This window comes from Ursus arctos, unplaced genomic scaffold, assembly GCF_023065955.2.
Source record: "Ursus arctos isolate Adak ecotype North America unplaced genomic scaffold, UrsArc2.0 scaffold_13, whole genome shotgun sequence".
Classification (NCBI taxonomy): Eukaryota; Metazoa; Chordata; class Mammalia; order Carnivora; family Ursidae; genus Ursus; species Ursus arctos.
Window position 1 is genome coordinate 47,661,724 of NW_026622797.1, and position 13,534 is coordinate 47,675,257.

At 46.0% G+C, this 13,534-nt stretch overlaps 1 protein-coding gene across 1 annotated transcript in view; it reads right to left on the minus strand.

The window, feature by feature from the left end:
- CCN6 (cellular communication network factor 6) overlaps positions 1 to 11,227 on the minus strand; it is a 17,343-nt gene extending 6,116 nt beyond the window's left edge. The window contains exons 1-3 of the mRNA XM_026511598.4: positions 11,054 to 11,227; positions 3,650 to 3,920; positions 5 to 247 (exon numbers count right to left, since the gene is read on the minus strand). Coding sequence (XP_026367383.4) covers positions 5 to 247; positions 3,650 to 3,920; positions 11,054 to 11,101 — 562 coding nt within the window. The 5' untranslated portion in view covers positions 11,102 to 11,227. The remainder of the gene's footprint in view (positions 1 to 4; positions 248 to 3,649; positions 3,921 to 11,053) is intronic.
- Positions 11,228 to 13,534: the final 2,307 nt, after the last annotated feature.

Below are 13,534 nucleotides of genomic sequence, written 5' to 3' on the forward strand. Positions count from 1 at the left end.
GCACCTGGCATTGTTTTGTAGCTTGTTGAAAGCTGCTGTTGGAGTGGTCCCAGGCCACAGTTGGATTGATCAGACTTCTTTCTACCTTTAGCCCCAGAGCAGCGACTGTCAGCCAGCTTTGGTATGAACAGAGGTGTGCATCCAATGGCCCCACTCACACAGAGGCAGCTAAACAGGGGGTTGGGCTGAAAGACTTGGCCATTACGATAATGTACCCTGTTGAACTCGCATCCCACAGCTAGAAGGTCTGAAAAGAGAGAAGAGCAAAATCACCAACAAAGCCATAACTGATAGTCCACACCTGCCATGATGAACCACAGAGGTAAGAGCTATCTCCTTCACGAGGTAGTGTTCTCAACTTCTTAGGCCCCATCTGGAACCTCCTTCTCAGAACATCTGTAAAAGGTGAAAATTAGATACTTTCATTTTATTGTAGGCTGTCAGCCCTTTCAGATTATTAAGACCAACTACAGGCCCTGTTCTATCACTGTGAGGATAGCAGTGAGGTAATTATTCTAAGTTTGAGAGATGGGTTGGTGGCAAGTAAGAGTTCTCCCCAGACGTCCAACAATAGGCAGGGATATATTCGTAGGCAATGAGGCTACATGAATGAATGAAGAAATCATAATTTGTTTAACTACAGTACTGCACATAACTAATTTTTTTTTTCTTTTGTTAAGAGAATTGGAGGAAACTTTCAGTCCTCCGAGAGGCATTCTGGACCTGGATCAACAGTTCTCAAAAGTGTGACCCCTCGGACCTTGGCAACACTGAGGCCCTTGCAAGAAAATCTGCAAGGTCAAAACTCTTTTTCAGAATACTAAGATGTGCCTGGCTGTGTTCCCTGTGTTGATATTTACACTGAAGATACAAAAGCAATGGTGGCTAGAGCCGCTGCTGGAACCTTAGCATGAAGCAGACTGTTCAGGGTAGTCACTGCATTTTTGCCTTGCCACTGCACTTGTCCATAAATGCACTTTTGGGGGGGGGAAAAAAGCTAGTTTTACTTAATAATGTCCTGACAGTACAGCAAAAATTATTAACTTTATCAAATATATGTCTTTTTAATATCCTTTGTGATAAAATAGGAAGTATCCATAGAGCATTTCTATAGATATTATATCATCTTGAGGAGAAGCACCTACTCTACATGAGTTTTGGGCTGAACCAACCACTTTTTTAGGAGGAATTTCACCTGAAGAAATTCACTGACAGATAAACCATGGTAACTCAGGTATTTGGCAGACATTTCCTTGAAAATCAACAGTGAGCCTGTCACTTCAAGGAAAACAACTTTCAGGCCAATGACAGAATTCAGGCTTTCAAGCAAAAAGTAGAATTTTGGAAAATCTGTACCCACCACTGAGATCTTTATAGCTACCCAATATGCAGACTTTTCTGATGAGATTAGTATTAATTAATGTGATTTTTTAAAATATTGTATAATTAAGTATATCAATATTTGGAACATCTACATAACCATTGTTCCAAACTAGCATTTTCCAAATAACCAATGCATGGTATTACAAAATTATGCATAAGTAAAAGACCCATTCCAAGGAGGTCTTGGATAGGCCATTTTATTGTCAGAGTTTGACAAGTTCACTGATATGGTTTCAGATTCCATGATGCAGCTAATTTTCAAGAAACTACCACTTCTCAAGTTTTAATGTAATATCAAAAAGAATATTCACAATTATCTTAAAATTCTGTTAAAATATTCCTGCCTTTTCCAATGACCTATCTGTGTCAGGCTGGATTCCCTTCATAGATTTCAACCAAAATAACATACAGGAATAGACTGATAGCAGAAGCAGATAGGGAAATCTAACTATCTTCCATTAAGCTGGACATTAGAGAGAGGTGCAAAAAATGTAAACCTGTTCCATTCTTCTCACTAGTTTTTCGTTGTTTTAGAAAATAAAATATTTTTTTCGTAAATATATTATTCCCAGCAAGTTGTAATGGGTTTCCTATTTTTACATGAATTAGTAAGTATTTTTTAATTTCTAATCTATTTAAATACCAGTAGAGAAAACCTACATAAACAAACGTTCTTGGGGTCTTCATTAATGTCTAAGACTAAAGGGGTCCTCAGACCAAAGTTTAAAAATCATTGTTCTATATCACAGATCAGCAAATGTTTTGTAAAGAGCCAAATAGTAAGTATCTTAGCATTTATAGACCATCGGGGTTTTGTCGCAGTGACTGGGCTCTGGACCATAAAGCAGCCACAGACCATGTAACTGGATGGTGTGGCCCTGCTCCAATAAAATGTTATTTCCAAAAACAGCCTGTGGGCCTGATTTGGCCCCTGGGCCATAGTGTGTGGCCCCAGCAAGAGGTCATTTGCACTCCCATCCTCAAGGCTATGCTCTGTTAAAATACTCATCACATTGTATGTGACATCACGTGTGGCAGGGTCTGACACAATAAACTTTGACTCTGTGAGGACAGGGCCTAGATACATATTTTTTTTCTTTGTTGTGCCCCAGCTGCTGGTCACAGAGCCTGGCGTGGTAGTGGCTGCTCACTCCGCGTCTGTTAGGTTATTGCAATAACTTGCCCAGCACTGTTTGGGAGAAAGGGGTATCGTGATGCCAGAGTCTGATAGGACATGTGTTCCCTGTTAAATTTTCTTAAGTAATAGCTAACATTTTTAGGAGTCTGTGCTGACCAGATATTCGGCTAGGTGTTTGGGGTTTTGTATCATTATTTCATTTGCTCCTCCTGGCATGTCTGTAAGGCAGGAAGTATATATGATATAGTTGAGGCACGGAGAGGTTAAGCAACTTGACCTCAAGGTCACTCCGCATATAAAGCCCAGAATTGGAACCCAGCGCCTCCATTCTGAATCAATATAGTTTAGTCAGCACTCAGCAGGAGTGTCAGGCTCTCAACCCTCAACAGCTCCCACATTCAGTCCACGCTCACAGCCAGACTCCCGGGAGTAATGTGCCTGTCCCCGCAGTCCTTCCCACGGACTGACTCAAGTGTCCAGCTGACTCGCCTGTTTCTCTTCCCTTAGAAATTTGAATTTTTAATCCTAGGTAAATCAGGATCCCGAGTGATTGTCGAGGTGTCGGTTTAGAGGGTCTCAATCAGTCTCCAGAGCGAAAGCCCCTCAAACCGAGGGTCAGGCTGTGATTTGGGGTACCCTACCTTCCTTTTTACACATCTGCTGCAGTTACAAAGTACAGCGATGTGACGGTTATCTGGAAAGGCTGAGCTGAAGGCCGTCCGTCTGCATACCAGTTACACAGAATTACTTTGAAGCAGGATTGGTCTTTAGTGACAGAGGACGCCGAATCCGGACTGCGTGTGACAGCAGTAACAGCCGCTGTCACTGCGTGGCGCTTCAAGAAGTCAGCCTCTCTTTACATCACCTTTGCTCTGTTTCTCACGGAAAGCAATCGCCTAACTACAAGCTCACTTCGATGCAATAAAAATAACCCAGGTTTCTGACCACGTGTAAGCACCTGCCGGCGTCACACGCTGTGCCTGGGACAAAGCCGGTCCCGCCGGTGTGGGAAAACGACACCCCCCTCGCTTTGAGCCTAACTGAGCTGCTTATTCCCCAGCAACAATCCCCGGCGGCGACCCGCCTTCAGACCCGGGCTTCGCCCGCGGCCCCGCAGGAGACACTTACACGCGCACACCCCGGTCTCGAACCGAGGCCCGTCCGCCGAGTAGTCGCAGTAGAGCCCTTTGTGGGGGTCGCAGAGGTCGGCTTCATTGCAGACGTCCCCCTGCTGTCTGGCGCACACCTTACAGCAGCCGCAGCCGTCCCGCAGCAAGCTGACCCCGGGCGGGCAGCGGGGCTTCCGCCGAGGGCAGGTGCAAGGCCAGCGACAGAGCTGTCTGCGAGGTGGCGCTGCGGCGTCCGCGGCCGCCCCTGCCTCCGGCGCGCTGCCGCAGAGCTGCGGAGGGTAACACGGGCGCCGTTAGCGTCCTGAACGAATTTCAGGGATGGACAAGAGGAGGAGACTTCCCCGAAGCGGGCGGGCTACAGTGTGGTGAGTTGGGACAACATCTATCAGCAGCCGACCCCATCCCTCGTTCCCAAACCTGCCTCGCTCGGCCTCCAGCACATCGCTTTCTTCCTCCTCCCTGCTCGCTGATGGCTCCTTGTCCCTGCGCTTTGCTGGGTCCTTCGCGCTCTCTTCATCCCTAATCGGAGTCCCCCCCCCCTCCGTGAAGAAGACCTTTCCAGACTCTCCCCTCACTCGATCTGTATCTCCCGCCACACCTGCCTTCTGGACTCACGCGCAACCGGCCAGATGTCCCCATGGAGAAATGAAAGGCCAAGGTCAAACTCCAAAGTTTCCCTCCCCATCTACTCTTCCAGGCACACCCCGCTTGAGCACACACCAAGTTCATTTTTTCAGAAAACCTTGGGGTCAGGTCCCTCTTGACTCTTCTCTCACATTTCACCTCCCGCCCCTCAGTAAATCCTGTTGGGTATGTCTTTAAAATGTACCCACTCTAATCATTTCTTAACACCCCCACTGCTATCGTAGTGATCCAAGCCACAATTACTTCTCACATTAGATGATTATAATAGTCTCCTAAAGGTTCTGCTTGCTTCCCCTTTGTCCTCTATAGCCTGCACTCGGCAGAAATGTTAAAATAAAATAAGCTACAGCGCCTATAGCTAGCGATACTGTATTATATACTTTAATTTTGCTGAGAGAGTAGATCTTATGTTAAAAGTTCTTACCACACATAAAGAATAATAAAGGCAACAGGAGGAAACTTTGGGGGGTGATGGATATGTTTATGGCTTTGGTAGTGATGACAGTTTCATGAGTATGTACTCATCCCAGAGTTTATCAAATGGCATACATCGAATATGTGTATCTTTTTACAATCATACTTCAATCATGTCACTCCTCGCCCAGAAGAGGTGGCTTCCTCATGGTTCCCCATTTCAATGTAAAAGCCAAACTACCAGGCTCAGTCAATTAAGCGGTTAAGGTCTGCCTTCAGCTCAGGTCATGATCCCAGGGTCCTGGAATCAAGTTCCACATCAGGCTCCCTCCTCAGTGGGGAGTCTGCTTCTCCCTCTCCCTCTGCCCCTCTCCTCTGCTCGTGCTTATTCTCGCTCTCTCTCTCTCTCTCAAATAAATAAATAAAATCTTAAAAAAAAAAAAAGCCAAACTACCCTCTAAGGCCCTGCCACATCAGGTCCCCACTCCCTACCTTCCTTTGCCCACTGCCGTTCACCCACTGTCTTGCTTCACTCCACTCCACACCCACCTCATTCTTTGAACACTCCAAGCATGCTCCTCCCCCAGGTGCCTTCGAGGCTCACTCTTTCACTTGCTTGCATCTGTGCTCACATTTATCAGTGAGGCCCTTCTTGACCACCCTTTATATAATAGCACCCTGCTCCAGCCTTTTCCCCATAGACCTTCTTACCACCTATCTTAGTCCTATATGTTCTACTTGTTTATTTTCTGAAGCATGTATCAAGAATGTGAGCTTCTGGGGCGCCTGGATGGCTCATCCGTTAAGCGTCTGCCTTCAGCTCAGGTCATGATCCCAGGGTCCTGGGATCGAGCCGCATCTAGCTCCCTGCTCAGCGGGAAGCCTGCTTCTCCCTCTCACACTCCCCTTGCTTGTGTTCCCTCTCTCGCTGTTTCTCTCTGTCAAATAAATAAAATCTTAAAAAGAAAAAAAAAGAATGTGAGCTTCTTGAAGGGCAAGCTCTTTGCTGAGTGTCTGTCTTATCGCCTGTACTAAAATGTATTGACTGAAAGAACATGGGACCTCCTATGTGCCAAGTGCCTTATATGATTACATCACTGAACCTTCATTAGAACAGCAGGGAACAGTTACTATCCACCTATGATAGGCACAGTAATTCTCCCTTTAAAGATATCTGTGTTCCATTCCCTGGAACCTATTAACATGTTACCTTACATAGCAAAGGGGATTTTGCAGGTGCAGTTAAAAATCTTGAGATGAGATCATCCTGGATTAACCAGGTGGGCCCAGTGTAACCACAAGCATCCTTAAAAGGGAGAGAGGCACGGGGTGCCTGGTTGGCTCAGTCAGTGAAGCACCTGACTTTTTTTAAAATTTAAATTCAATTAATTAACATATAGTGTATTATTAGTTTCAGAGGTAGAGTTCACTGACTCATCAGCTGTATATAATACCCAGTGCTCATTACATCATGTGCCCTCCTTAATGTCCATCACCCAGTTACCCCATCCTCCCCTCACATCCCCTCCAGCAACCCTCAGTTTGTTTCTATGAGTAAGAGTCTCTTACGGTTTGTATGCCTGAGCTCTCAACCCTTACCTTCCTTCCTTCCCTAGTCCAGCTCCTGCCACAAACCAGCTTTGATATAGAACAAACCACCTAATCTCTGCATCTGTCTCTCCTCTCCAGCCTAGACCTCTCTCCCTAAGCTTGCAACTCATGAATTTCCACGGGGTGTATCCACTTTGATGCCCCATGAGCATCGCATTTTCTCCTTCCCACAACAGACCGCTCCCCAGCTAGTAGTCCCCGTTTTAGTGAATGGTGGCACCAACCCCCGAGTTCCCCAAGCCAGGAAGCTGAAAATCAACCTCACCTGCTCCTCTCCTTCATCCCGCACACCTGAAAGTCACTGACTTACGGGAAAGCCCAAACTCCTAAGCACAGCATTCAGGGCCCTCTTCATCTCTTGCTTGCCTTAGGTTCTAGCAAGTTCAAGTGTCTGCAGTTCCCTGCATATCCGATGCTGTTCCTTCTGCCTCGAACATGCTTCCCCTACCCCCACTCCTTCACCTGGGTCTGTTCAGGTATCACCCTTTCCAGAAAACATTTTTAAAACCTCTCCCGCCTCCCTTTTACATGTCCTCGCACTGAAATTATCTGTGTAAGCGCCTGTCTTCTCCACGTGCTTAAAGCTACCCGGCCTCAGGGACCTGTGGCTCATTTGTGGGTTTACTATTGGTGCCTAGCACAGTGCCTGGCAAGTAGTTTATATAATTAACTCTCAACTTTTATTTGATAGGTTGGAGGCCCTTGCACCGATCCAGAGATCTAAACCTCCTTCCAACTCAAAAATCCTACCTTGAAAAGCATCAGTTTGCAATGCCGCCATTCCCCCCTCAGCCTTTTGCCTGATCACTGGTAAAATGTAGCCCTCGGAGAAACCCTTTCAGCTACAATTCAAGCGGAAGATATGACGTGAGGATAGAGTTTGAGGAAACAGTGCTGGGACTCTGGAGAAGAAGGGGGACGGAAATACAAGAGTGGAGAAGGGAGTAGAAATAGTGTCTACTTCTCAGTTTTTCCCAGTTCAGCCATGGTTACCAGGGCCTCCCTGCCACGTTCAGTGGCCGCTCAGCTGGGCACGTGTTCGTGGAGTCTCTATGTCTGCCCCTTGCCCCCTTCTCTGAGACGTTTGACTCTTTCCTAATCTCTTCTCCCTTGGCTTTCATGACACCAGACCCTCCCAATTCAACCCTTCCCTCTCAACACACTTTCTCAATTTCTTTTGCAGATTCCTGTTACCCCACCTATGACTTACATTTAGACCAGTTGGTGTTTCGTGACCTTAATGTATTGCTTTTCACTCTCTGCACACCGCCTCTTAGCAATCTTAGCTTCAAAACTAAATTTCCATCCAGGATTTTTCCACTGAGCTCTAGAGCCATATAGCTGACTACCTACTAGACAGCACCACTAAAAAGTCCCGGGGAAAACTCATTCCCCAAACTCATCATCCCTCACCCACCTCTGCCCATTTGGACAGCTTCTGCAAAGTCTGGAGTTAGGAAGCCAGGAGTCATCCAGGTCATTGTCTTCTCCCTCACCTCCCATAGCCATTCAGTGTCTAATGCTTAGTGTCCTCATATTCCTAGAACTAGTCACTCTTTCGCTGTTTGCACTGCTACTGAGTGTGATTGCAATACGTTCCTTCCTCGAGAATGACTTTCCAAATGAATCCACCACATTGCTGCTGGAGGGATCTCTTTAAAAAACATATCTGATCCTACTACTCCTCTCCTTAAAGCTCATGAGTGGTCCCTACTGGGTACACTACACAGTCCAAAATTATAAGCATGCTGTCTAAAGCCTGTGCTGGTGTATGCCTTCCTCTCCAGCCTTCACTCTGAATGCACTCTCCTCTGCACCTTCCTGCTTACCGGACCCACCAGGTCAGTTTCCTGCTCCATGCTTTTCCTCCTATTGCTGCCTCTTAAGGAAATGCCTACTCTCAACACTGCCCCCCTGCAGTCACCTGTTTCTCTTTCTAGTCTTGGAGCGTTTCTATATAATCTCTGAGGCCACAAGGTAACACTGTTGAAAATCAAAGATAAAGAGAAAATTTTGAAAGCAGAGTGAGAAAAAAGAAGCATTACATACAAGAGAATGACAAAAAGAATGAGAACTGACTTCCCATCAAAAGGAGACACAGTGTTCTTCAGTACGTGCCTTGGATATAGCCAGACAATAGACTGTTCTTCAGTGCTAGAAAGAAATGAGCTATCAATCCATGAGAAGACACACGTATTACTAAGCAAAAGACGCCAATCTGGAAAGTCTACATACTGTATGATTCCAACTACTTGACATTCTGGAAAAGGGCAAAACCATGGAGACAGTAACAAGATCAGTAGCTGCCAGGCGTTGAGGGAAGGGGTAAGCAGATGGAGCACAGAGGATTTTGAGGGCATCGAAAAAACTCTATGATACTGTAATGGTGCATACATGTCATTATTCATTTGTCCAAACTCATAGGATATATATCACCAAAGTGAACCCCAACATAAACTATGGACTCTAGGTAATAATGTGTCAATGTAGGTTCATCAGTTGTAACAAATACACCATTCTGGTGGAGGACGTTAATAACAGGTGGTATACAGGAATTCTCCGTACATTCCTCTCCAATTTGCTGTGATCTTTTTTTTTTTTTTTTTAAGATTTATTTAGTTATTTGGGAGAGAGAGAGCATGAGTGGGAGGGGCAGAAAGAGAGGGAGAGAGAATCTCAAGCAGACTCCATGCTGAGTGCAGAGTCCGATGCAGGGTTCAATCCCATGATCTAAGCTGAAACCAGGAGCTGGATGCTTAGCCAACTGCACCACCGAGGCACCCCTCCAATTTGCTGCGATCTTAAAGCTACTCTAAAAAAAAAAAATTGTCTTTAAAAAAAAAAAAAGGAGGAGGAGGAGGAAATGAACAAGAGCCAGTGCTGAAAGGGGGTAGAAAAAAGACTATCAACCTGGAATTCTATCTCCAGTGAAATTGTCTTTCAAAAGTGAAGGTGAAATTAAAGCATTTCCAATTAAACAAACACTGAGAAAAATTGTTGCTAACATACCTGTCTCACAAGGAATATTAAAGCAAGATCTTCAGTCTAAAGGAAAATCACAATAGATAATAATTCAGAAATACGAAAGAAAGAAGAGTCCCAGAAATGGCAAATAGTGGGAAAATATAAAGATAGATAGATAGATATAGATATATAGATATTTCTTTTTTCTTCAGACATTTTGATTGTTTTTCAAAATTAAAATCTCAGAACAACAAAAGAGTCAGCAGACCCTTTTGGTGCAACAGAAAAGAAATGGAACAGAATTCTGTTCCAAACAGGCTCTCTTGGTGTAATAGAAAGAAAGGGTTTTGCCACCAGAGCTGAGCTTATATATATATATATATATATATAGAGAGAGAGAGAGAGAGAGAGAGATACAGAGTAATCATAGATGACTTTCTATCACTTATTTAATCCTTGAGCCTCAAACCTCCTCTGTAAAATGGAATTATTAATGTCCACCTTATAAGGTTATTTTGAGCATTAAGATAATAACTAAAGTACCTAGCACAGTGCTTGGCACATGGCAGATGTTCGACAAATGGTAGGCCTTCTTCCTCAAAAATTCATAATGGCAAAAGTAAGCAAAATAATACTTTCTTGTTGCTGTACTTCAACACCTTTTTATGTTTTTGGTTTTCTGGGTTTTTTTTGTTTTTGTTTTTTTTAAGTTTGGACACATCTCTCTGTAAGGGAATATTTGCTGTTTAGGAATACCTTGTAGGCTCTGCATTCACAATGATAGGCCTCTTCTCAAGAAGGTGGACTGGGAGACAGGCAGCCCCATCTCACTGCTGCTGGGGAAATGAGCCCTCCACATAACAGTGGAAATAATCGGTACCACTAGCATTCTTCTTAGGATTCTTTTATAATCTTAGATCTCTCCCTATAAAATAGAACACATTTCAATCTCTTGTTTCCTAAAAAACGATTTCCTGCCCTAATCAACTATTAACTCAAAGACACATTCCATGTTTTCCAAATCACCCAAAGGTTTCAAAAGCTTCACCCTCTGTGCAAGCAAGAACCTCCACCGTGTAAATAAACCCATAAACAAGTCACCCTGTTCTCACCTTCTTAGTAAAAAATACTAAGGCAATGAATTGCTCCTATTAAATTCAACTTCCCTTTGGTCTGTTGCTTAAACTATTTCAAAGTCTTCGTGGACTGATTCCCTTTCATGAAAAGTGAGAAACACATGACTTGAGAAAAGGCAACGCAACAGAACGTTTTAAAAATACAAATGTGTCTCCGAAGTGCTCCTCTCCAACAAGAACAGGCTTTTAACTGCAGAGGGTTGTCAGGAGCCCTTTTTCCAGTGGCTCTCTGCACGTTTTGCCCGCAGCCCTGGAAAGCTGAGCCCCAGCCCGGGGCCCAAACCAAGAGGCACCGCTCGGCCCGCCCCGCCAGCCAGAGCTGCCGCCTCCCCGATCCGTGGTGGGTGACCTACTGCGCTCAAAAACATACATTATTCCAGTCTGGGAGCTGTTCAAACATATCGGAAGAAGAATTTAGTGCCATTACCCGCGAGGGAGAAATGTTTTCCACTTCTTTCCCGAAGCTAATAACCCAAAACCCAACTTTGCTTGGAGAGGAGAATGGCTCCCCGTTTGGCAGGAAGTCTTGCCACAAGGAATTTATGCCCCCGCTTCGCCCATCTTCTTCCTCCTTTCTCATTTCCGACCTGAAGAAACACGAGCCGAGGGGAAGCAGCAGGAGAGGGGCTTACCTGCGCCAGAGCAGCGCCCAGCAGCGTGGAAAGGAGGAGCCCCCGCATGTCCCCCAGGAGCCGCGGCACTGGGAGGGAGGAGGCGGCGAGGCCCCGCACAAAGGGCCCCTGTGTCTCCGCGGCAGGACCCACGCCTCCACCTCCCACGCCCGGCTCTGTGCTCACACTCTCCGCCTCTGCTTTCGCTCTCAGGGACCTGCTTTAATAAATACCCTGTTTTCCTTCCTGCGACTGGCCTCCTGTTTACCTTCGCAGGGGCGTGGAGCGCGTCCGGAGGGTGTGAGGGCTCGCCCCCAGGACGGAGGAGGATGGGGCAGGGGCTGACTTTTCTTTGAGCAACCGTTCTGCCAGTTCCCAGAGATCAGAGTCTGCCCTTTGGTAAAAATGGTGCAGTCGGAGGCATTCCCCTTCCTCACCCTCAGCGTCCCGTCCACTCTAGGCTTGCCCTGCCCCAGGCCCTCCTGGCCCAGAGCACAGAGTGCTGGCCTGCTCTCCGTCCCCAGCCCCAATGGCGGCCTGCAATGGGGTTCTCCCTCCACAGCCATAACAGGGTTCCAAAGGCCCTCCCTGACTCCCCCAGCTCTGGATTCTTCCTCAGAGGCCCCCACCGTACCCTGCACTTACCTCCCTCACAGCACATCTCTCACGCCGGCTGGCTCGTGACTGGAAAAAATGGAGGCAGATCTGGGTGGACACCTAGAGGATCTGGCCTGAGAGAAGTTCTCTCTGTGGCCACAGTGCCATGACAGAGGAAGTAAAGTTAACCCCAATCTTTTTGGGCTAAGATAAAACAATTATGCTAGTGGCAGTCGTTTGACAAATTAAGATTGGGGGAAGAAAACAATTTATTACAAGTCTGTACCCCCCTCCTTCTCAGTCTCACCTCCCTGGCGTGTGTGGCCACCCACCCAGCTCCTCTAGTGTTTGTGTGTGTGTGTGTGTGTGTGTGCGCGTGTGTGTGACCTTCCTTCATCCCACTTTCTCAGCCTTGGTCTTTGCTTATGCATCGATATGCATTGCATTGGAGTTTGTCTTCTTGTGGATCCTGCGTCTGGTCCACATTGTTGCCCCCATCCACGGGCCTATTTCTATTCTCTTTGACCCTTTACGCATCCTATCTCTTCCTGTTACCTTACCTCTCCTGGGCGCTCTGCTCGCCTGTGTTTCGTTGGAGCAGTCCCAGTTATATAAAGACACCGTAAGTAAAGCCTAGTGCCGAGGGTCTGGGGAAAATCTGGGCTCTCTGCCAACCATGGGGAATCCGGGCTCCTCAGAGAGCCAGGGATTCCATAAGGTGCAAACAAACTCTACACAGATTACTAAGTAGTCAGTTAAACCATAATTATAATCACGCCAAAACAGCAAGGAATACCCAGTGTGGTTTTGATGTCAATTCCTACTCCTTCCTCCCTAAGAAATAGGACGAAACCTCAGAACCACCTAGTGAAGGAAAATATATCTGTTCTGTCCAATCCAGTCTATTTCTTTAATCTTTCTGGTTTAACACTGTTTGATCTTTGGGTTCACAACCTCAGTCATTCATGTGGCACATGGGCCATCGGGATGGATTGTTTCTCATCTCCTGGCTGGTCCGTCCAAAGCAGAGGAACCCCAGCCAAGGACTAGTGTACTGGTCCACTCCTTCCCTCCTGTGCTCCCTGTTCCGAGTGTGGTGCTGCCCGTATCTGTGGAGCCTTTGAACTTAAGGAGATTCATCTCCTCCCATTCGCTCTCTGTGAAATGTTGGTAGCAGCCGCCATTTTTCTGGAGATGTCTTTTCTCCCTCTGTAATCTCTCTGCACAGGGGAGGGGAAGGCGTCGTACTTAGGATCCTTGAATCTTGGGAGGAAAGGAACATCTTGGTTGAGAACTAACTCGGGAGCCCCCTCCCTCATCGAAGTGTAGAGAGTTCATTGGCTCTGGGTTACTCCCTGTCACACATGTTTACACATCTCCAGCCCTGGGCATGTTCCTAGGTAACTATTTCATGCCTACTACAGAGGGACTAAGTGAATAAGATGTTTTTAGAAGTTGGGGCTGCCATCTTTGACTTCCAACGATGAGAGCTATCACGGGGTGCATCTTGTTCCAAGCACTTTCCTTTATTATCTCATTTAACAAAATGCTCCCCTGGCTAGGAGCCCGTTGCACAAGCGTTCAGCTCGTGATGTGCCTTCAAATACACATGGCATTGAGCATAGTTAATATTTGCATCATGTTTTGTGATTTACAAGGGAGTTTCACATTATTATCTTTATTAATTTCACAGCTCAGTGAGGTAGGCAAAAGCAGTATTAACTATCCTCATTTAACATATTAAAAACTTGAAGTTCAGTGATTTTGTACTTGGTCAATAAAACACACTTAATCCCTGCCCTCCAGAGCTACATGTAATCTACCGGGACAGAAGTCGCTAAACAGACACACATAGTAGCCATCACTGAAAACTGAATAAAGGCTAATAAAGAGCAAGAAAGTCTA